The sequence below is a fragment of the Rhinolophus hipposideros genome, assembly GCF_964194185.1.
Source record: "Rhinolophus hipposideros genome assembly, chromosome: 11".
Classification (NCBI taxonomy): Eukaryota; Metazoa; Chordata; class Mammalia; order Chiroptera; family Rhinolophidae; genus Rhinolophus; species Rhinolophus hipposideros.
In genome coordinates, this window is record NC_138057.1 from 41,486,954 (window position 1) to 41,512,573 (window position 25,620).

Below are 25,620 nucleotides of genomic sequence, written 5' to 3' on the forward strand. Positions count from 1 at the left end.
CAATCTTGGGCATTCTTTGACTTTCAAGGGAGTGTATAAAACTGGTAGGGGTAAATTCATATATATATATATTTCTAGCACTACATTTTATTTTAAAGGGAAGGTGACTGAAGGATATTGAGAAAGCACTAATACTAATAGTAGAGAGATAGTGGGACTTTTATGTTGTTGTGGAAAACACAAATATTAAGTTTTAAGGATACATGATCATAGAATCCTGTTTGAGCTGAGCTGCTCTAGCCCTGCATTTCCTCGTTTCCATCTTTGCCTTACTACTGAGCTGGAGCCAGTGTCTTCAAGCCCTACTTCTTCAGTCACCGGCCCCACTGATGGTTAAAGGACACAGACAACTTGATGGGACAGAGAGATGGTCCTGGGAAAGAGAAGCCCTCAGCAAGTTCATTCTGATGCTTCGTGTCTGGCCCTGCTGATGACTTCATCCCATTTTCTTCTTTTCTTTTTTGAGTCTATTAATATATTATCTCTGGGTTCTTGGGAAAAGGACTAGCCCTGACCAGTTATCCAGTTATTGGGACTTCTTTCACCCTTTCAAGCAATCATTGGATATTTAAAAAAAGGTCCAGATGAAGAATGAAGAACATGGGTCTTTAGGCTCAAACATTCAAAGTGGTGTGTGTGTGTGTGTGTGTGTGTGTGTGTGTGTGTGTGTGTGAAGGGTGGATAAGGAAAAGGCATTCAGAGGTCAAACAACAAATGAAGCCTAGTCTCTGTGGTCTCGCGTACTTACTGTTTGCCCTATATCTACAAAGGAAATTTCTAAAACAGTGTCTTGGTTTTCCCCAGTTTCCTTTCTGGGGAAGGTCTGGGCATTTTCATTATTACTAAGCAAAGCTCATTCTATTAATGAGGGGCCATCCCAGGGGAGGACAGAGTTGACCATAGAGCCAGGCCACCACCGCTGCTTTCTGTGCAGAACTTTTCTACAGTCTACCAGGCTATTTCTCAGACGGGCTCTTTATTATGAGTGAGCATTTTAATCATTTGTTGTGTGTGTATCCCATGCTTATCATCTCTCTTCTGATTTCGTTTCTGAAATCTTGCCCTTGTTTCCACAGATGTGCTTAGAAATTTATTCATTGTGGTAGTTTGCCATATTGAGAAATAGACTTTGTGTCATAATACAATGGGGAAGGAGGTCTTTAGGATGATGGAAACTGAGTGGCAAATATTATCTGTAATTATCTCTTACTCACCTTCCCCTTTTTAAAACTGCTTTTCTTTGCACATCACAATTTCTTCGTTTCAGGCTTCCTTTGCTTCAGGCTTCCACTTCCTAAGCAAGTATAACAGTAGAGGATGCATTTCTCTCCTGTTTCCTAGTATCCAGATCCTACCGCTTTTAAAAGAATCAGGTCAATTGTGATTGACGAAGTCTTCTTAGATCCTTTCTTTTCCTCTGGATGGACTTCCAGCCTTCCACTCTGTGGTATAGAATGGGGAATATATTGTATTCCATCTCTTCTGCCAAATCTGTAGGCAGAAATAGTAGTTTTCAGTTTCTTTCTCAGGCTGTAAGCTGCTTGTGTCTCTGGTTGTGTATGCAGGGAAGGAAGTGTCGGGAACAGAAAAAAATAAATACGATTTCCAGTAATGAATGAAATGCGAGAGGTAATTATTTAAGTGACATTTGGTCCCAAAGTAGTATAATAAATAAATGGAAAAAAAATTGTATAGAACTTTTCATGCCATTTAATTCAGACATGCAGACTTTCCCCTTTTTTCTTTGTGTATGATAACACAAATGAAATCTAGTTTTACTTAATTTCATCTAACAAAAAATTAGCTACAGAGCATTAAAGAAATATATCAAATTAACTCTAATATTATATTTAACCCAGTATATTCAACATTTTGTAATACAGTATACAGTATAAACAGTATAAAAACAGTATTAATGAGGCATTAAAATGACACCTGTGTACCAATACATGTAAACAACATTAATATCTAACCCAGTGCAGCCATTAAAGTAACATTGACTCCTATGAAAAGAATAAAGTTGTGTTTACTATAAAGACCTTTCCACTGCTTCAATTTTTAAAATTTAATTTAAATTCATTAAAATAAAACTTAAAAAATCCATTTCCTGAGTCAGGGTAGCTACATTTCAAGTGTGCAATAGCCACATATGACTGGTGGCTACCATATTGAACCGCATATCCCTAGAACAACTATTTACAACTTTTTACAGATTTCTTTGAGTGTATATGTCCATATTTCTAAATAACATGCTTATACGGTTCCTAGATTTTTCAGTTTTAGATTCTTCCTATTGACTTTCTACTATTAAAGAGGATTTAATTCTCTTTTATCTCCAAACCCCTTTCCCCATGTACTCACTTCCCAGCCTTTTTCCCATTCCCACAGTCATTGGTTCTGAAAATTTTATTTGCAGCATCCTTTACAATCTTAAAAATTATTGAAGATCACAAAGAGCTTGGTTTATGTGGGATATATTGATCAGTATTTATCCTGTTAGAAGTCAAACAGAGAAGAAGTAAATGTTGTTTATGTGAAAATAACTATAAGTTTTTACATATTAACATAATATTTTTTTAATGAAAAACGCTTTCATAGAAATTAGTGAGAAGAGTAGCAATGGTTTGTATTGCAAATCTCTTTAATGTTTGGCTTAATAGAAAACAGCTTAATAGAAAAGACTTGCTTCTGCACTCATTCTGTTGAGAAATCACAGATCATGTAATTCTGGAAAAGTATATTGTGTACTTGTAAGAAAATGAGAGTGAAAAAGGTCAATGATGTCCTAGTATTATGAACATAGTCTTGAGATCCTCTGTATATTTTCATAAGGTTTGTTAGACCACAACTCAACGTTTATGTTTTTATGACCATGTAGAAGCTGAACTATAGTCATATACTATGTTTTCTTTTATTGTACTTTTTTTGTTTTCTCTGGAGATGATGTCTTATTTTCATATTTTTTGCTTACTGTGTATATATTACTAATTCAACTTTGACCTCTACCGTAGATATTAAAACCTCTTCCTTTACCACAGGGTTCTGTCGATTTCGTCTTAAAGAAATATCTTCTATAGTCATTTGACTTGGTTCAGTTAAGACTGGTTTCTTCCTAAGACCCATACATATCCTGGGATCTCTTTTCCTCATAATCCTGGGGATTTCTATTGCCTCTCTTTTACAATAAGCTCTTGATTATTAGTTCTTGTCTTTTTCTTGATAGACAGTATATCAACACGAACATGGGAGCTGGATTGTGTAGGTTTGAATGTTAGCTCTTCCACTTACCAGCTATGTGACCTTGGTAGTTATTTAACCTTCTTATGCCTCCATTTCCTTATCTGGAGAAATAGTACCTTTTGTGTAGAGTTATCATGAATATTCTGTGAGTTAATTTATGTAAATCACTTCTAAGAGTTCCTAGAGCTTACTGAGCATTCCAAAGTGGTGGTGTTGTTGTTACTGCTTTTATAGTTATTGGTGTACTTCATTTTTTGGGACCATGCTTCTTTCAGTGGCCTGCTGAGAAAAGGTGCATGTGACTTCACATGTATGAGTCTTTATTTTATATCACATTTGACCAGTAGCCTGGCAGGGAATTTAGAATTCTAGTTTGAAATAGTTTACCCTTGAAATTTTAAACTCAATTTTGAATTCTTTGACATTCAAAAGAGAGAGGGGATAAATGATAAACTTTATTCTATTTTATTAAACTATTTTATTCTAGCTTCCAGTGTTGCTCTTAAGAAGTCCAATGCCTTTTCAAATTCTTGATTCTTTGAATTTATTAACATCACCTCTTGAATGCTTGTAGGATCTTCTTTTTCTCTGTGTTCTGAAATATCATGAGGTATCTCATTGGTTAGGGCTGTTTTTAATCTATTGTGATAGACACCAATAGGGATCTTTCAATCTGGTAAAACCTGTGTCCTTCATTTCCATCAATTCTTTCTTTGAATTTCTTCTCTTCATTTTCTTCTTGCTCTGGAGAACCCCTTGTTAATTTGCATATTGGGTCTCCTGTATTAATCCTCTAATTTTCCTATTTTCCATTATTTGCCTTGTTGCTCTCCTTTCTTGGAGCTTTTATCAACTTTAATTTCTAATTTTTCAATTGAGTTTTCTCCTTTCAGTTATCATATTTTTGATCTTTAGAAGCTCATTTTTGTTCTTTATTCCTTTTTCATAGTCTATTCTTGTTTCATGGCTGTAATAGTTTCTTTTATGTCTCTGCAGATAATATTAGGGTTCTGTTGTTGAAATTTTCATCTCTTTACACGACCGTAATTTCTCCATATGATAGAATATTTAATGGGTACAAATCTTCCCATTGCAGTATAAATGCCCCTTCACAATATTTTGTAAAGATTTTGCTTCTCTTCTTCTCTACCCATCCAGAGGTAGAACCTTAGTTTCTTTTGAATCATGGCAGGCCTGGTGACTTTCTCTAATAGAATGTGACAGAAGTGATGTGCATTTTCTAGAGCTTAGGCCTTCTAAGGCTTTGGAGCTGCTGCCTTTGTTCTCTTGGAACACTGCCCAAGGCTGTCATGTAAAGCAGCAAGTCTAGCCTATTGGAGGATGAGAGACACCCAGCTGTCATCTAGTACCATGTGCAGACATGAGCAAGCCATACTGAACCGTTCAACCCAGACAGTCTTCCATGTAAACGCAGCTGCCTAGCTGAGCCTAGGGAAAACCAGAAGTACTGCCCAATCAATGCTAAAAGTTGTGAGAAATCGTTGTTGTTTTAAGTCACTAAGGGTTGTGGTTGATTATACAGAAATCGTTAACTGATACCCTAGTTTTTTATTTTCTGTTTGTTTTGATCTCCTTTGGATCATGAGCTTTTCTTGGATATCAAGTAGTTCTCTGTTCTCTGAGGTATAAGCCTGGAAGGTATACGCCTCCTACCAATATTAGGAGCAAAAATCAAACAAGGAAGTTTGATTCAATTACCTTGTTTTCAGTCCGGAACTGCTACTCTCAACTGTGACTTGTGCTCTCCAGGCCATATACCCTCTGTTTTACATTTTTCAGAGTCTTCTACTGGGGCTAAGAAGGGTATACACTGGGTTATGATGAATACGGGGAGGGATCTGGTCATTTTAACTGCCTCTTAAATAGATTTTTCAAGCTGTCATTAATTTTTAACTTCATTTCACCACTGCTTCCAGAGAATTGTGCTGCCAATTTTGGAGCCTTTGGAGAAAGGGTGGTGATTGCTCTTAAGGGGGAGGGGGTAGAAGCTGTACTTTGGGTTTGTAATTTTGTGCTATAAATTGGATTGTTTCAGCTGTCCCCACTGCTTGCTTTAAGATTTAGCTTTCTGAGATTGCCAAGGCAGTTCCCATTCACCCCTTCTACCTTTCAAATTTTTGATGCCATTTCTTCAATTATATTATTTGTGTTTCAGGGGCTTGGGCTTAAAACAAATCACTTATCATTTCATCTTTAAACAGATCATACTTTTAGATATACTCTTTAAATAAGCTAGTCCTTGTTGTAAGTATAGAGAACCAGAAACAGAAGTCTTCTCTGACATTTAAAAGGGAGAGAGGATAGATGTTAAATGTTTAGCAGGGGAACATAGAAAGGGACTTTATCATTCAACAAACATAATTGAGTCATTATCTGTGCCACATTCTGTTCCTGGCCCTGGGATGTGGGGGTCTGCAGAAGGGAGATGTGATTTGGGCCCTCCTCTCCCTTCATCACATCATTTGGCTTAGTTATATCTTACGTAATATAGAAAGTCCCCTTTTCGAAGGGGCACAGGAAACATGGTCTACAGCTGATTATAAAAGGTCCCCTAGGGCCTATGTTTCCTTGGCTGGAGCTCAAGAAAACTCTGGGATGAATTCTGAGAGATAACAGCCTACACTGTAGAGCCTGGTGCTTTTATTCATGGTGCTAAGTTATGGGGACCCCAAGAACTTTTCCTGGCCAGTCTGGAGGGGCAGGCATGGTTGGGGTCTCAGGAGTTTATTTCAAGGTGAGACCGCAGAAATGCTACATAGCTTACTGCAGTAAGTCACAGACAGCAGCCAGGCTACAGAGACCACCCTCCTGGCAGGGCAAGCCTGTGGGTGGGAGCAGAGACTAGGTATGCCCAGATCAGGTGAGGCCATAGAGGTGCAGGTGGGGGAAAGAATTCCACCCTGAATGAGAAGGGAATGCCTTGCATTTTAGCTGCTTCCTACTCCTTACCTTGGCCTGCTTTTGGTTGGCATTTGGGAACCCTTGCTTGAGTCACGATTCTCTGAGATAGTTGCATGGCTTTGGCATGGCTTTGGCACCCAATCAATAGTGGGTATTTTGATCCACTAACGGCAGCCTTTGGGCCACAGAAAAATAGTTCTTGGAGAGTTAGTGAAATTGAGTCCTTGAGGAGTATTCAGTGGGATGAGAGGCAACTGACCTAATGTAGACCATGCTTCCTATTACAGAAGGGCAATAGCTTATGGACCCCGATTCATCCATCAAGCTGTTTGTTTATGCATACCTGTGCAGACACACAGATGTGTGCATATGTACTTTTTAAAGAAAGAGTTTTGCCACTACTTCTAAAAATGGTAAAAGGCAATAGGTAGAATTATTTTTATCTCTAATATTTTTGTTTGGACTTAAACCAGAATAACTTTGGTGGAATTTGTTTTTGAAGAGTTTACTTTTTTGAATTCTTCTTTCTTTTAAGTTGACAGTATATCTGTCAGCTTTAAGCTTAACAAATAAGGTTAACAAAGCTAACCCATGCAGAACCATTCTTATCGTGTGCCTTGTCTAGGAGTCTCAGGTGTAATTAGAGGCTGAACAGGACAATCCTGATTATTCTTAGAGGTATGCACGTATGTATGGTATAGTCACGTAAATACGTTAGACCCTTCACTTCAAGTTCTAAATATGTTATGTCATACTAATTTATAGTAAAATATATATTATTTCCCTCTGCCTCCCTTTTCCTCCTTTGCCTTTCTTTTTATTATTAAAAAAGGAATTAAGGAAAATATAACCCGAGCCACATGCAGCTCATTTCTTCAAACTTTTTTTTTTTCATTTTCTTTATATAGTGATACTTCCTAAATTAACTTAAACCAGTAAGCGTGTGATTGGGATGAATATCATCTCTTAGAATTGGTTCACTTTAAAATACGGAGGCATATGCTCGTCATATCCAGTAGATTTTAATTTTGAAATACCACTACACTTATCTTTTACATTGTAAAGGCATCTAATGTTTCTTACTTATTCCAAGCTGAAATCTAGATTTCATAATCAGTGGTTTTTGGATTTCTTTACATGTACCTCCTCATCTATTTATCACTGAAAACAATCTTGCACTGAATTGTACCCTTTTCCTCCACTTTACATTTTCTGTCTGATCCTTACCATTTTGAGCTGTTGAAGATGAGACGTGGGGGACTAAAATTAGAAAGGGGCCTTTGGCTTGGAGCAGCAATGTAATTCAAAACATCCCCACAATGGTCAGCTATGTGATGCTGGGGAAAGTGCACAACCTCTTTCTTTCCACACCCATCTTTCCCATTGCTCTGTGCCCCTGATGTAGTTTATTGAATCTTGATTGGAAGAATAGTGTTTATACTATTAAGACTGATATTCTTTAGAGTTAAGCCACGCAGTATACTCTGATTGCTTTTTTTTTTTCTTCATTGCATGACTCATTTCTTTGGAGTCAATAATTATCTCTCCAACCCCCTTCATTTGCTTTGTTTTCAATGTAGTTATTATAAATTCCCCCCAGACTCTGCCGGCTGTTAAATCGGATTTCCATATGTTTATTCCCATCAGTTATTCTATCAGTCTCATATTCTTGGAGACATCTCTCCCAGGGCCTTCTGATCTGCCCCAGCCTGCTATGGTTGTCTGCTGGCCTGTTACGCAGCCTAGGATGTTCCTTTACTATCATCCTGGGATTTCCTTTTCTTCCTACTTATGTTAGATACCCTTTCTGATTCTAATGCTTTAGTTTTGATGAAGCTCATCCTCTAGAGTTTTCTGAGAAAGGGTGCATAAAGGTAAATATTTTGAGATTTCACCTGTCTTAAAGTGTAAAATGTTTTTGTTTTACCCTAATTTATTTAGTAGATCATCTAGTTCTAAGAAATCTTTTCTGAAATTCAGTTTCCTTCAGCACTTTGAAGGCACTGCCCCACAATCATCTGGCTTTTGTGGTTGGTTTTTATGAAACGTGAAGGCATTTTCTGGTCCGAATATGTGTGTTTTTTTTTGTTTGTTTGTTTGTTTTTACTGAATACGTTTTATGTGGCTTATTTTTCCCCCTCTCTGGAATCCTTCTTTTTCCCAATGTTCAAACATTTCACGATTAATGAATGTGTCTTGCTGTGGGTCTGTTTTCATTCATTGTGCTAGTATTCTAAGGGACTGTTCAAGCTGAAAACCATTCCTTCATTTTGAGAAAGAGTCTTGAATTATTTCATTAATGACTTCCTTTCATTTTTTAATTTTCTCTTTCTGAAGGTCCTATTATCAGATGGTGGGTCTCCTAGTCCGGTTCTCTAAAATTTCTATATTTTTTTCTCTAATTTTTTCATCAGTTAGTTTGCCTATTTGCTTCACCCCCTGAAAGTTTTTCTCAACTTTATGCTTCTATTGAGTTTTTCAATTTTTGCTATCATGGCATTCATTTTAAGAGCTTTTTTTTTATTTGCTAAGTATTCTGTTTTATGTGGTTTCCTGTTTGTTCTAGTCATTGTTATGAGGCAAACCGTCCCAAACGTAGTGACATTAAGTTTTCTATTTTATTTTTAGCACACATTCTATGGATCAGAAATTTCGTAAGATTGAGTGACTAGGGGCTAGATTCCTCTGGTGCCTTTTCACTTAAATATCAGGCACTTAGGCTGGGATGAATTGAAGAGTGGGTTCAACTGTTGACTTGGGTACCAATGCATAGTCTCTCTATGTGGCTTCTTACAACATGGAAGCTGATTCTTTACAACATGGATGCTTGTTTTAAAATGGAGTTTCTGAAGAGCACATTTTCAAGATAACCAAGTGGCAGCTGCATGGTTTTACTTGACGTGACATTGGTGGCCACATAGTGTTACTTCTGCCAGACTCTACTGTTGTCCAAATTCAAGGAGAAGTGAATTTTGCCTAGTTCTTGATTGGAGGTGGCAAGTTTACATTGCAGAAGAGTAGGTGGGATGGGAGTATTGTTTTTCCCATTTTCAGACAACATAATCTGCCTCACTTATTGATTGACTGGATGGAATATCTTTTCTTAACTCTCTGACGATATTATTAGTTTTCTTCACCCTGTGCACGATCTATTCGTTTCCCCTGAACATTTGGGAGAACTCCCAATGTAAGCAGCATGTTTAAGTCTTGGCCTGAATGGATTCCTTAGTAAATAAACTCTTGTGTTGGCTTGGCTGTCTAAGTTCTGGGAGTTGATACCTGGAAATAGGGAATGAGATCTCAATATTCATTGTCCTTGGGTTCACATAGTCCCATCATTTCCTGGTTAGGAACCCTGCTTTCCAATATGCCTGGTGTTCCCCAGCCTAGAGAACCTCTGCAGACTAAATTTTGGGTCTCTGCCAGGTTTTGCAGTGGAGATCCTACTGTTTTATAAACAGTTGCCTGTCAGTCATATATATATATATACACACACACACACACACACACACACACACACACATATATATGTGTATATATATATATATACATATATATGTGTATATATATACACATATATATGTGTATATATATATTCAAGGGGAAGGGAATGTATATTAAAATATACATATATACATATATATTTTATAAAAATATATATTTTAAATATTTTATATATTTTATATATTTATATTTATATATTTATATATTTAAACACTCTCATCCCTTACTGGTATCTTACTGGTATCTGTGCCACCATTTCCCTGAACCTTTTGGAGATCCTGTAGCATAAATAGAGCTGGTTCTTTCTTTCCCTACTGTCAGCCTGGGATTTTGGGGTCTGCTTAACCAGTTACCTTTCCTCCATCCGCTTTTCAAATTTTACTTGCTGCCTCCTCTCTCACTCTGCCTGATGTCATTTTGTCTGTCCCCACTCCACTAAGTACTCAACTGCAGCCTGATCTTGACCACTTGAAGTTGTTCATTTTATGTTGGAACACTTCTAGTGACCTCAGGTGCATTTGATACTTTTCTTCTCATCCCCTTCCTTAATATCTCTCCTTATTACTAGCATTATTAAAAAAGCATCGTTTACTTTTGGTTTTTATAGAAGTTAGTATTCTTGTGCTTCTTGGTTTTAATTTCAAAAAGCCATGTATTAGGAACCATTGCTTTTAGGTACTGGCTTTCCTTTTTTTCTTTATACGGTAGAATTATTTTCTTCCACCATTTCTTCTTAGGTTGTGTTTTTCTACTTAAAAATATTCATGGTGGAATCCACAGGGAATTCTTGTTTAGGAAAGGCATCAGTGAGGGACCTTCTCCAGGATACTTGCTAAGACTGTTGCCAAGTCCTGTAGTAGAGTCTGGAAGAAGAAGACAATGTGGGGGTCTTATATTTTTCTTACTCTTTCAGAATTCATGAGCTTTTGTTATTTAGAGTGGTTCTTACTGTTCAGTTGTTGGCCTCAATAATTATTCCCACTCCACATTCTTCAAGTATTCTATGTTCTGTTTGAAATCTAACTGTGAAGGAATATGGAGCCCAGCAATATTAACCTCTTCCCTGTTTTGTAATTCATTTTTTAATATTTTGAATACTATTTGTGTGTGTGCTTAAACTAAGTAATGTTTGATGACTGAAGTTCCATTAAAATAGTATAGTATTTGCACATTTTGCTTCCCATTTCCTCATAGAAATCCTTTCTCTATGAAATCTTATTTCCCCTTCAGCTTTCTCCTAACTCTTAGCCAAGTTTTAGTTAAGAGAATGTTCTATGTCTTGAAGTTAGGCTTCAATAAAATTTCTGTCAATAATTCTTCTTTATTCACCATAGTGATAAATACACAAAGCATTATTAATAAAATAGACTGTTACTTCACACACTTACCTACTTTAGACACGTATCCATCTTGTTAAAACCTAAGACTAGCAATTTTACATTTTAAAAAGCATTTTCAAAGCATGATGTATGTTTAGGATGTGGGTAAGAATGGTAAAGACCTAGGCCTTTTTTGAAGTGAGATCCTTTTTTGATTAAGAACTGTATATTCTGTAAGAATCTTGGGGTGATTTCCTATGTACTCACATTCTTAAAAAAATCTATTTAGGATAGTTCTACTTCTCTTGTTTAAAAAATCCCACCGGTCCACAATTGTGTTATTTGTGTATTTTATTTTTGAATTGTAAGAATCCTTTATATGTTCTGGATACTTATCTTTCTGTCTATTGAATATGTTATCCACTACCTTCTGGTCTCTATTGTTTCTATTTGAAGCTATTAATTTTTAGGACCCTTTGTATAATCACTCTTCTTTTGCCATTTTCAAGATTCTTTCTTAGTCTTTGTTTTTCAACAGTTTAACTATGAAGTATGTTGAGTTTATTATCCTTAGAAGTCATTGAGCTTCTTGAATGTGCAGATTAATTCTTTTAGATTTTAATAGATTATTTTTGGAGCAGTTTTAAGCTTACGAAAAAATTGCACAGAAAGTACAGGATTCCCATATACCCCATAACACAATTGATGAAACAATATTGATATATCATTATTAATTATAATTAAGAGGGGTCATTCTTTCTTTGTGTTATACAGCTCTGTGGGTTTTGACAAATGCAAAACATCTTGTAACCACCATTACAGCATCATATTGAATGGTTTCATTGCCCTAAAAATGCCCTGTTCTCTACCTATTCATCTGTTCCTTCTTGCCACCAAGCCCCAGGCAAACGATGATCTTTTTATTGTCTCTGTAGTTTTTCCTTTTCCAGAATATCATATAGTTGGAATCATACAGTATGTAGCCTTTTCAGATTGGCTTCATTCACTTAGCTATATGCATTTAAGTTTTCTCTAAATCTTGTTATGGCTTGATAACTTATTTCTTTTTATCACTGAATAATATTCCATGTTGTGAATGTACCACAATTTGTGGTACACTTAAGGACATCTTGATTCTTTCCAATTTTTTGGCAATTATAAATAAGGCTGTTATAAACATTTAGGTTTTTGTGTAGACGTATGTTTTCAATTTGGATAAATACCTAGTAGGAGCGTGATTACTGGATTGAATCAAAAAACACATCTTTAGCTTTGTAAGAAACTGCCAAACTGTTTAACAAAGTTATTATACCATTTTGCATAATTGAAGCTCATTGAGCCTCCTGGATGTGCAGATTAATTTTTTAAAATCAACTTGGCAGGTGGCTGGTTAGCTCAGTTGGTTAGAGCGTGGTGTTAATAACACCAAGGTTGCCGGTTTGATCCCCGCACCAGCCACTGTGAGCTGTGCTCTCCTTAAAAAAAAAAACCACAAAAAAACAAACAAAAACAAAACAAAACAAAAAAACAATTTGGAAAGTTTTCAGCCATTTTATAAATATTTCTACCCTTCTCCCCATACATGTTTATGCAGCCCTCCCCCTTTTCCTTCTCTTCCTCACCCCTCACTTCTCCAATCCTTTTCTTCTATGAGTCCTATTACACATTTGTTGGCATCTCACAGGTCTCTGAGGCTTTGTTCATTCTCCTTAATTCTTTTTTCTTTTTTTTCTTCAGACTGCATTTGAGCTGTCCTCAGTTCCACTGATTCTTTCTTCTGTCAGTTCAAATCTGCTGTTGAGCCCTTCTACTCAGTTTTTCCAAATCAGTTATTGTACTTTCAATTCCAGATTTTTATTGGTTCTTTTTTATAATTTCCATCTTTTTGTTGAAATTCTCAATTTTGTTACATATTATTCTTTTAACTCTTTGGACACAGTTATAACAGCTGACTTAAAGTCTTTGTTAAGTCCACTGCCTGGGCTTCCTCAGGGATAGCTTTTGTTGACTACTTTTTTCCTGTATATGAGCCAGACTTTCACGTTTCTTTATGTGCCTTGTAATTTTTTTGTTGAAAGTGGACATTTTATAATATGTCAGTTCTGGAAATCAGACTTCTGCTCCTGCTCAACGCAGGGTTTGTTATTGCTATTTGCTTGTTTAGTGACTTTCCTGAGTTAATTTTCTAAAGTTTACATTCTTTGTTACGTGAGGCCATGATTAGACAGAGATTTTCTCAAATGCTTTGAACCAATAAGAGGCAGGGATTGCTTATTAAGGGCATAATTTTGTTTAAAAATCTGATGTTTTAATGGTTGAGATGGTTAAGCATTTTAGCAGAATTTCCCAGTCTTTGCTTTCTAGTAGAAGTTTAGAGTGGGGTGGCAAGAGAGTTGGAAGAAGATAAGCAGTTAATTCAATTGCAGGATTATCTTCTAATAAACCATTCAGCACTGGGATGTTTCACAATGGGAACAGAATATATTGCATTTTCCTGTCATATTGGACCATTGAACTGTTCCTTGGCACACACTTTGAAACATGCTACTAGAGTTTTCATAGAGTTTTCATTGAAAAAGCTTGATCTGACTTGTAGGGTGTTTTTAAAACTTTAGTAATCCACCACATAGCATTAGAAAAATAAGTGAGACTGGAGAGAAGGAAATTTTAAAAGAGAGAAATCAACACTCCATAATTTTGAGAAAAAAAGTAGGATTAGATCACTAGCATGATTTCTGAGTATGTGTATACTTACATGTGCTTCACATCCCTTCACACTTTTCCCTTTTTATTTCACAGATTTTTAAAAAAGCCTCATGAGGCATAACACCATTGCTGGATGCCTGGTAAAATTAAGAAATCTGGCTGTATGAGATGCAGTCTACATGGGCACAGGCTGTTACCTGGAAACAGAGAACTAAATGAGCCAGACTTTCCTTAATTCTAAAAGGTAAAAAGTCTGAGTACTTTTTGTAACATTATTCTGTATTAATAACTGTCAACATTTACTTTTGTTTGTATTATTAATATTCACAATTTATTTCTTAATTAAATACTTTAAAGTTCTAGTGCTAACTCTGGTGTTAAAAATAAGTTTTAAATCTCTACAAATCTGCTACAGAGACAGTTGCTGGTATTTGACTTTCTTTGTTAGAATATAGCATTTATTATTTATAGAACCAATTGCCAAGTTATAAAATTGATTTTTGAAAACAAAACAATATCTAAATATTTGTAAACATTTTATATAATAAAAGTGGGTTGGGTTCCTGTTTTAAATAAGACTAAGTTCTGTCATAAATTATAATTTATATACAACTGTTGTTTTTCTGCAAGCCTTAATTATTAAAACCTGTTATATAACCAATGCAAGAAATTCAGGCTGTGTCTCTATTTTGGATTGTGTATGTCGTAAGGTCAATCCAAAACAGTCACAAATCTGGCCTGGTTTCCACCGAGCCTTTCTGGTCTGATTTAAAAATTCAGTTAACCTGCTTTTCTTTCAAAGATTCTTAGAAGTTACAGCCATTTTTGAACTTGTCCTTAAGAGCACCCCTAAATTGGTGAAGGGCAGAATGGGTCTGATCTCTTCAAATATTTAAGGCTGTTGTTACCAACTGATGGGCAGTAATGGATCTGTCAGGAGGAACCCAGATTATTAATGATTTCTAGTCAAGGGGTGCTAATTAGAACTGGCACAGGATCAAAAACCCACCAACTATGGAGAGTTCAATAATCACAACCTAGGTCTTCAACTGTGTTTTGCACCTCAATATACCTGAGAGGTAAAATGTTTATTGTAGGATATTTTAGCAAATCCTTGTACTCAAATTTTTTAAAACAATTTGACATTAATATTAGATACTGAAGGTTTCCTGTAACACTACCCCTTTTCCTCTGATTGACCCACTTTGTTTTTGTTTTAAACATCAGACCTTGCAGCAAAGAGGACAATCTTTGAGCCTGAGAAGATGTCATGATAGACGGTATTTATATGTATCATTTCTATTTTTGTTTTAGTTCTGTTTTCCACTTCAAGATGCCTTTGTACTAATAAATGCAAACTGACAACTCTCAAGGCCACGACAGACAGAAAATCATTACTGCTGGAAGCCTAGAAGACCGCCCTTAATAAAGAAAGTCCCTGATTGTTGTTTGAAATGCTGAGGAAGTTGCTACGAAGGAGACTTTTTTCTTATCCCACTAAATACTACTTCTTGCTTCTCGTTTTTTCCCTAGTTACTTTCTCTGTTTTAAGAATTTATCAAAAGCCCGAATTTGTCAGTGTTGAACATTTGGAGCTGGTTGGAGAGAATCCTAGTAGTAATATTAACTGCACCAAAGTTTTACAGGGTGATATAAATGAAATCGAAAAGGCAAAGCTTGAGATTCTAACAGTGAAATTTGGAAGGCGACCTCGGTGGACAAACCTTGACTATATAAACATGACTAGTGATTGTACTTCTTTCATCAAGAAGCGCAAGTATATTGTAGAACCCCTTAGCAAAGAAGAGGAAAAGTTTCCAATAGCATATTCCATAGTGGTTCATCACAAAATTGAAATGCTTGACCGGCTCTTGAGGGCTATCTATATGCCTCAGAATTTCTATTGCATTCATGTGGACAAAAAATCAGAGGATTCCTTTTTGGCTGCGGTGATTGGCATTGCATCCTGTTTCAGCAACGTCTTTGTGGCCAGTCAGCTGGAGACTGTGGTATACGCATCGTGGAGTCGGGTTCAGGCCGATCTCAACTGTATGCAGGACCTCTACCAACTGAGTGCAGACTGGAAGTACTTGATAAATCTTTGTGGTATGGATTTTCCTATTAAAACCAACCTGGAAATTGTCAGGAAACTCAAGTCGTTAAAGGGAGAAAACAACCTAGAAACTGAGAAAATGCCATCCAATAAAAAAGAAAGGTGGAAAAAGCATTATACCATCGTTAATGGAAAACTGACAAACACAGGGACTGACAAATTACAGCCTCCTCTTGAAACACCTCTGTTTTCAGGCAGTGCCTATTTTGTGGTCAGCAGGAATTATGTGGAGTATGTGCTAGAGAATGAAAAAATCCAAAAGTTTATGGAGTGGGCAAAAGACACATACAGCCCAGATGAGTATCTCTGGGCCACTATTCAGAGGATCCCTGAAGTCCCAGGCTCACTGTCCCTAAGCCATAAGTATGACATGTCCGACATGCTTGCAATTGCTAGGTTTGTCAAGTGGCAGTACTTTGAAGGTGATGTTTCCAAGGGCGCCCCCTACCCGCCTTGCAACGGTGTCCACATACGCTCCGTGTGTGTTTTTGGAGCAGGTGACTTGAACTGGATGTTGCGCAAGCACCACTTGTTTGCTAATAAGTTTGACACAGATATCGACCTCTTTGCCATCCAGTGTTTGGATGAGCATCTGAGGCATAAAGCCCTGGAGACGTTAAAACACTGACCATTCATTGTACGCAATTTTAGATAATAATAAGACTACATGAGATGTACCCTCTTCTGATTCTTCTGCTCTGTTAATAAACACCAGGAGAAAAGTAGGGGGCGCTCTTTGGACCAGGGACTCCACCTCTTCATGACAGAGAAGCTACAAGGTGTCTGCAGACCACATTCCGTTAGAAAGCTTATAGCGTTAAACATTGGCTTGGAGTTAACATGAGGCCAGGGCAGGATGTGAGGCATTGTGGGGAGAGGTGGCCCAGGTGGCCAGGAAAGAGGCCGAATGCAACAACCAACCTGTTAAAAGAGCTCAGGGACTTAACAAAATGATGATTTGATCTGTGCCAAAATTACTTCGAGAGGTTTAAATACGACCGTTTTCCTGATTTGAATGAATTTATAGTAATAACCAATCATAAGGATATAATTTATATTGTAGGTTATATTTGTTGAATTAGAAATTTGCCTTTACTATAAAGGATTCTTACGGATAATTTACTTTCTGCTGTAACATTGCATTGTGTAGTGTATCTGTGTATGTCTTCTCAGGGAACTTGAGAAAATGGGCTTGACTGAATGTAAATATTTCTGACTAATTTTTGCTTCTACCAATGTACATATGTTTTTGAAAACAAAAAAAGGGCAATTTCTAGTTTAGTTGATTCTATGAATCATCTTAGATTATTAGAAAAGATATCTTAGGTTATTAAAAGAGCTAAGATATCTTTATTATATATTATAGTTTCTACAGAATAACACTCAATTTTCCAAACATTTGTCTCTACTCCTCCCCCCAAACCTTGCTATCAAGCTGTGTAAGAACTTGTTTACATGGTACCCCAGTTTCATGATTGCTTCAGTTCTCTTATATGATTGGATTGAGAGTAATTAGTGTAGGGAACTAAAACAGAAAACAGAAAGAAGTAAAACAGAAAGAATGAAATAGGTATGGAGTGGGGAAGAGGAGTCATATTTAGACAACTTCTGAGGCCTATCATGAGTGTTAAAAACCAGCATTTGGCACTATCCGCAGATATTAAGGCTGTTGCTCTTTGCTTGTGTCTAACCTCCCAGAGTCTTGTATCCTAATGTCACTTGCATCTCCCTTTGAAAGGAACTGGCTTCCACTGTCCTTGCTTCTTCATGTTACCTGCCCATTGGTTGCTCCTTAGCCCTTGGGTTGTAAGTTTTCTTCTCTCTCAGAACCTATGAGGAGGGAAGAGGTGTGCTATTGTTCAACATGGTGTATTTGAAGGCCTGGGAATCCAAAAGGGACCATGAAGTTTGGGGCAGATTGTTTCAATATTGGTATTATTCACATCATATGGTTTTTACTTTACTGTTTTCACCAGAAGACATGAATTGAGATTGCTTTTGTGCTGCCTCCTCTCAAAGTAAATGAAGATTAAAAAAAAAAAAAATCTCGTCCTTTTTCTAAACTGATACCGGTCAGCCAAAGATCTAACAGGAAATGTGAAGCTTTACCATTTAGCCGAGACTTTAAACAAGAATCAAAACCATGTACTTTACTTTTTAAAGCCTAGCCAACTTAAATGGCACATGAGAAATTCATAATATCAGACGGTTTTCAGGACTTCAACTGAGAAAACATTTTTATTCCTCAGAGTTAGAAAGTATTTTCATTTTATGGAGAGCTTTGTTATACTGATCCTCCTGAAAGTTTCACATTTTTCAAACCTTTATCATCATTTGTAAACATGCAAGTCAGTGGATTGCCATGTTTTGTGTGATTTGATATGGCAGCTTTGAAAACCCTAGAGATGACAGCAGTGAGGGTGCTATGTGCATAGCGTTCCACCTCTAATGCTTTCTAACCCAGTTTGTTCTTTTAACGCATGTCAAATGTTTCTCCCATTCTCTCTTTTAGCAGAAAGATTTTATCAATAAGATAGGGCTTTTGTGGTTTTTTTGTACTCTAAAAGCAGTGATATTCAGTGACACATATTTTGTGTCTATGTCTTATATTTTTACTTCATTCTTGGTGTCTTGTTTTATGGACATTTTTATTTTGAAAATTTGTAAATCAATAGGAAAGTTAACAGCAATAGTACAGGAACACCATATAAGCTTCACCTGGAGTCACTGGTTGTCAACATTGTGCTCCCTTTGCTTTGAATTGTATGGATTTTTGACTTTAGCAAAATCAAAAATTAAAAAAAAAAATATTTACAAATATCTAAAGTTATCATTCATTTCAACACTTATAGTATTATTGCATCTGATTTACATTTGAATTGGCAAGTTTTGAGGGATTTTTTTTCCAACACAGATAAAAAATTACGACTTTAGAGTCCATTGCCCCAAACCCCACATTAAAACTTGGACCCATCATCTTTTATGGAGCTGTGGTACCTCATCTTTCTAGAATGGTACTTGTCGAAATGTTGCTGAACGTTACCGTATTGCCAATGCCTGTTATTGGGACTATACAGAATTTGTTTATCAGGACTCTTATTTTTATACTTTTCAGCTTAACTTAAAGCAAATGAAATTTATACCCCCAGGACAAGCAATTTGAAACATCAAAAGTTGGTTTCAAAAGGACACCCATAGTACATTCAGGAGGGGCAAAACACAAATTCTTTGGGAAAGATAAAGAAATTATTTAAATTATTTCATATACATCAGTTATTAAACACAAATTTTACTCTCATTTAAGATCTTTTGTAGGGAATTATTAGAAATCATTCAAAAATAAATCCTTAAACATACACAGACTGCAATTTTTTGATAGAAGGATTATTCTAGTTAATGAAGTACTGCAAAAAGAGTCAATATGACCTATTAAAGACAAGTTAATAAAAATGGTTCTTTTTAATAGGCAATTACCTAGGCTCTTCCCAGACTATGGTAGACAGCTGCTCAGCCTTGCAAATGTGAAGCATTACTGTCTCTAAAAATGTATTTGTATCATTTGTCAAATACAATTCATTTAAATGAAATAACATAAGTGAGTTTTCTTTTGTAGTTGTCAGGGGAGGTGAAAGCCTCCCCTAATTCTTTTGTAGGATCAATTGAACTGGACTTTTCCAGTTGCTTAGAAAAATAAAAATCATTTCTCATTATGTTAAATATAAAATAAATACAACACTGTTTCATGGTAAACATGGTTATACTCTTCTGAATGTGGGCATGACTGAATGCATTTGGAACTTATATATACCACCATTAAAATCAGCCATTTAGAAACCAATGCTTTGTCTCCACAAATTATTCTGTTTTTGTTAGCTATCAGCACTCAGATGTTAAATTTAGTAGTTGATGTGGTACTTTGTAACCAACTAGTGTTGTGTGTCAGTAGTGATTAAAAACATGAGATTAATTCTCCAGGCAGAAACGTCTGTGAGGAAGAGGGTATGGCAAGGGCAGAAAATTTAACACAGATTGTGCAAAACGATTCAGAAGAATGCAATTTAATAGCCAGTATTGCATTCTAGGGCATTACTAGCTCCAGCTTGTCTGCTGAGGGTGGAAAGCAGTCTTCCACTAAGTTTTTCTACTGAATGACCCTAAACAGGATCTGGTACTTGCTGTGGTTTGCAATGTGTAAGGCACAGCTGATGGAAAGGGGAAGCCCCTTCTCACCAAATACTGAGTGTCAGCTCCAAATGTCCTCTCTCTTCACCAGTTAAACCATTCTGGGTACACTTTAGCCCAGCCCCATTTTAGATGAAACAGACTAGAAAGTGGAAAAATTGATTGACCTCAGACCTTTCTCAAAAGCTTTAGAGCTTTAAATATCCTTTATAAGCCTGCTCGTCAAATAATTTTTAATATGTGCTTAACGTGTTCAGGGCTTGTCATCAGAATGTTGGTTTAAATTTTTTGATGCAATAAGACCCAAACTAGAGTTATAACTATTGGGAAAGAAAAGACTTTATTACTGCAGATGACATGGTTGTCCAAGTAAAAAGCTCAGGAATCTCGTCTTAGAATTAACGTGAAATAAACAAATACTTCCAGATATCTAAAACTTAATAGTTTTTCTATAGTTATGCAAAAAAAAAAAAAGTTTTAAGACATAATGGGACTGCATTACCTGTTATCATGGGAACAAACTCTGTAAAATGTGTTAGCTACCAAGGCAGGCTGCCCCCACATACCCCACAATGGCACATTTAATTTGGTTACTTTGAATTAAAGTTACTTGACAAGCAGCTAGTGCCAGAAGAGCACCTTGACCCTCCTTCATTACCGTCAGTGCAGGAAATAAATCTCCCAGGTGAAAGATTTCCTCTCGGCATCTGGGTGTTAAACAACTCAGAGCTGAAAAGTTTATGTAATCAAATGATTATAGATACAAAACCAGGAATTAATCCTGTAATAGACTCCCTCTTAAAACAGGGTATATTAATTTTTACTTCCTCACCCTGTAACAGTCTAAACTTGCCAGTAAAAAAAGAAGGCAAATTTGATTCAGGTGGGAATCAAAGTTATTGATCTGTATAGGACCTAAGAGCCATAAATGCTTGTAATGCTTTGGCACCCTGTAGTTCCAAATCTGGCTACTATTCTTGTCTCCATTCCTGCTAATGCAATCTGGTTTACAGTAGTTGACCTCTGCTCAACTTTCTTTTCAATCCTTTTGCACCACAGCTCATGATTTATTTTTTTCATTTACATTTAAAGGGAGACAATTAACATGGGCTTGTATACTTCTGGTATATTGTGAGTCTTCCTCAATATTTTCCCAAGTCCTTAAGGCCAACTTAGATTCTGTACCCTTTACCCAAAGCTTCACACTACTGCAATATATTGACCTTTTGCTCTGTAATAAAAACTGAGCAGGGAACTCTTATAGATTCCCTCACTCTCATAAAGGCACTAGCTGAAGGAGGTCATAAAGCCACCAGATCTAAGCTTGAATAGGAACAAACAACTTGTTATTTACTTAGGACATGAGATATCTCAGGGCATTCAAAAACTCACTCTGAAATGCCTGGAGTCAGGTTTGTCTATTCCTCTCCCCCACCCCCCCGCCAAAAAAAAAACACGTACATAAGCTTTTAGGAGCAGCTAGCTATTGCCATCCATGGATTCCTACTGTGTTTCCCCGAAAATAAGACATTGCCGGACCATAAGCTCTAATGCGTCTTTTGAAGCAAAAATTAATGTAAGACCCAGTCTTATTTTACTATAAGACCCAGTCTATAATATAGTATAATATAGTATAATATAATATAATATAATATATTATAATATAATATAATATAATACCGAGTCCTATACTAATTTTTGCTCCAAAAGATGAATTAGAGCTGATGGTCTGGCTAGGTCTTATTTTCAAGGAAACACCGTAGTTTCGCAGCACTTGCTAAACCTCTGTATGCCCTTCTCCCAGAGCCCATTTCCTAGCTTTCAGAGGTATTAACCACCTTTGGATCTTTGAAATTAGCTCTGTCCACAGCCCCTAGCTCTTATTTTACCTAATTTAGACAAACCATTTATACTGCCATGAAAATAATGGGATTGCTGCAGGCATTCTAGGACAATATTGCCTCTCAGATATGTCCTAGAGCACATTTCTCATGCCAAATCGACCCTATAGCACTGGTCAAGCCCCCATGTTTACCTGTGGTAACCACAGCTGCCACACCTTGACAGAGCTAGTACTCTACCATTAGGCTTCTCCATTTATCTCTGTTGCCCATGCTGTGTCTACTATTCTGCAAGTTTATAGGATGTAACAACCACTCTTCACACCGGGACAGTCAACCTGTAAACAGGCACTTTTACCTAACTCCGCCACCATTTTACTTTATTGTAATACTTTAAATCTAGCTATTTTACTACTTCCTTCTATGTGATTGCCTTTGTAGGGTAGAAAAATAATTTTCTTTCTACCCTTAGAAGTCCTGGCTGGTCTAATACTCAAATTGGTATGAGACGAGTTAATAGTAAAATAACCAAATTTATTACGTATGTACATACAGAGCTTCCCTAAGAATATGGGACCTGAGGACAAATCTGGCAGTTGAGGCTTATGTGCTATTTTGGACTAAGAAGGCGGGGCAGAGGCCTGGGACTTCAAAGGGAAAGGAGGCCATTCACAGGTAGATGACAAAGCACAAATGTTTGATAAACAATTCTTGCCAGACCACTCAGCTCAAGTGGTTAAACTCATAGTTCTTACTAGAGCTTGCACATTAGCAAAAGGACAAACTGCCATTATTTCCAGACTCTAAATATGCCCTTGAAATCTGTCATGCTGCTGGCACAATTCAGAAATCCCATGGATTGTTAACTTCTGCAGGTGAATAACTTGTAAGAGGGAACAGGTACTGCTATTGCTAATGGGCATACCGTGTCTTATATTATGTTAGATAAGACCTGGTCTTACATTATAGTAAAATAAGACCAGGTCTTATATTAATTTCTGCTCCAAAAGACACATTAGAGCTGATAGTCTGGCTAGGTCTTATTTTCGGGGAAACATGGTATAATTGCTTCCCTCTTACAAGCTATTCACCTCCCTTCTAAAATTGCTGTTGTTCATTCTCCAGCCCATATTGAGGAAACTGATACTATATCTTTAGAAAATAAATGGGCTGATCGAACTGCTAAATATGCAGTTCAAAACGGACCCTCTTATCTTTTCCCTACCCAATTTTTAAACCTGCCTTAATCTCTCAGTGGTCTTCTTAGTTACCAGGCAAATACTTCACAATCTGAAAAAGACGAATGGATACAAAAGTGTGCTGGGCAATTATTATATGGATTCTATGTCAGGCCTAACAGACATACTTATGTAGCTCCTTTTCTTTTGGCTTTTTGGCTTGCACTTATATTCCACCAAATGGGACATACTATGTGTAGACATGAGATAATTACAGAACTAAAAGACAACTGGTTTTGCCCTGGGATCCACAAAATTTCTGACCAAATTATTTCCCAGTGTACAACTTGTAAATCTCACCAAACTTCTGGAAGAAATCAGTATATTTCAGGAAGTCCTCCTAAGACCTCAGTGCACTTTGCAGCCCGCCAAATGGGTTTTTATAGACTTGCCTCCAACCGTAGGCTATTTTCACTGTTTGGTTATTGTCTGATTAGTGGATGAACTGAATGCCATCCAACTAGATGTGCTTATGCCACAACAGTGGTGAAGAAATTAATTACTGAGACTATTCCTCACTTTGGCATTTCTTTACGAATTGAATCAGACCAAGGAAGTCATTTTACAGCAGAGATAAACCACCTGTTTTCAAAAACTCTGGGGTACTCATTAAAATTTCATACCCCATACCCTTCTTAATCATTAGGGTGAGTGGAACATAAAAATCTAGACATAGAAAGGACTATAAGAAAGATGTCAAGAAACCGGACTTGAATGGCCAGAAGCTTTGCCCTTGGCCCTTATAAAGGTCCGGAATATTCCAAATAGGAGATATGAATTAACCCCTTTTGAAATAGTATGTTGACACCCAATGGTATCTCTAAACCTTCCATTCCTGGAATAAACTAACTATGGAAACAGAGGTGAATAATCTGATGCTATGACTAGCTATGTACAAGAACTAACTAGTATGCTTGAAGCATATCACCAATGGGTAAAAAAGGCATGGCTTCCACCAACAGACAAGCCTTGCCAGGAGGTCACAGGTATATCCAGTCTTTAGAACACACTGTCACCTCACTGGGAGGGACCTTACTGAGGTACTGCTAACCAGTTACACTGCCATCAAAATGAAAGAAAAATCCTCTGGATTCATGAAAGCCATGCCAAAACAGACCCAGACCATCACTTTCACAACTGGGAGACAATCATTAAAGGGGACTTTAATCTAAGGTTTTCCAAGGCTAATCCCCACACCCTGGAAGCAGATGGCACCATGATGTACACATATTTTCCCAAGATCACACATCAAGAAACTTTGCTTTTATCTATTCCCCTCCCTTTCAGCACCCCAAAACAACATAAAAAATCCTCTCATTAATGAACACATTTTCCCGTATTTATTTATTTATTTATTTATTTATTTATTTATTTATTTATTTATTTAAATTTATTGGGGAGACATTGGTTAATAACATTATCTAAGTTTGAAGTGTACAACTCTATAATACATCATCTGTATGTTGCATTGTGTGTTTATCACCCAAAGTCAAATCTCCTTCCATCAACATTTATTTACTCCCTTTACCCTCTTCTACCTCCCCCCATCCCCTTTCCCTCTGGTAACCACCATACTATTGTCTGTGTCTATGAGTGTTTGTTTTGTTTGCTTGTTGCTTTCAGTTTTATACCCCACATATGAGTGAAATTGTATCATTTTCGACTTTTTCTGTCTGACTTATCTTGCTTAGATGATATTCTCAAAATCCATCTATGTTGTTGCAAATGGCAGTATTTCATCTTTTCTTATGGTTGAGTAGTATTCCACTGTATATATGTACCACATCTTCTTTATCCAATCATCTATTTAAGGATACTTTCAAAGTTTTCATGTCTTGGTCACTGTGAAAAATGCTGCAGTGAACATAGGGGTACATGTATCTTTATGGATAAATGTTTTCAAATTTTTCAGGCAGATACCCAGAAGAGGGATTTCTGGGTCATATGGTAATTCTCTTCTTAATTTTTTGAGGAACCTCCATACTGTTTTCCATAGTGGCTGTACCTATTTACATGCCCACCAGCAGAGTAAGAGGGTTCCTTTTTCCCCACACTTGTTATTACTCTCCAACACTTATTATTACTTGTCTTGTTGATAATAGCCATTCTAAGGGTGTAAGGTGGTATCTCATTGTGCTTTTGATTTGCACTTCCCTAACAGAGAAGGTGAGCATCTTTTCATACATCTGTTGGCAGTCTGCATGTCTTCTTGGGAGAAGTGTCTGTTCAGGTCCTCTGCCTATTTTTTAATTAGATTGTTTGGTTTGTTGTTGTTGAGGTATATGAGTTCATTACATACTTTGGATATTAGTCCGTTATTGGAGGTGTTGTTTGCAAATACCTTCTCCCATTTCATTGGTTGACTTTGTTTTGTTGTGGTTTCTTTTGCTGTGCAGAAGCTTTTTCGTTTGATATGGTCCCATTCATTTATTGTTGCTTTTAGTTCCCTTGCCTTTGAGGTCAAATTCATAAAGTCCTCTCTAAGACCAAGGTCCATACATTCAACACCTATGTTTTCTTTTCTGTATTTGATTATTTCATGTCTTACATTTAGG

At 36.7% G+C, this 25,620-nt stretch overlaps 1 protein-coding gene across 2 annotated transcripts in view; it reads left to right on the top strand.

The window, feature by feature from the left end:
- GCNT1 (glucosaminyl (N-acetyl) transferase 1) overlaps positions 1-19,640 on the top strand; it is a 32,068-nt gene extending 12,428 nt beyond the window's left edge. The window contains exons 3-4 of one of the 2 annotated variants that reach the window (XM_081067547.1): positions 13,785-13,935; positions 15,006-19,640. In XM_081067547.1, the coding sequence (XP_080923673.1) occupies positions 15,146-16,432 (1,287 nt within the window). In that variant the 5' untranslated portion in view covers positions 13,785-13,935; positions 15,006-15,145 and the 3' untranslated portion in view covers positions 16,433-19,640. The remainder of the gene's footprint in view (positions 1-13,784; positions 13,936-15,005) is intronic. The other variant, XM_081067548.1, reaches the window with a different exon arrangement.
- Positions 19,641-25,620: the final 5,980 nt, after the last annotated feature.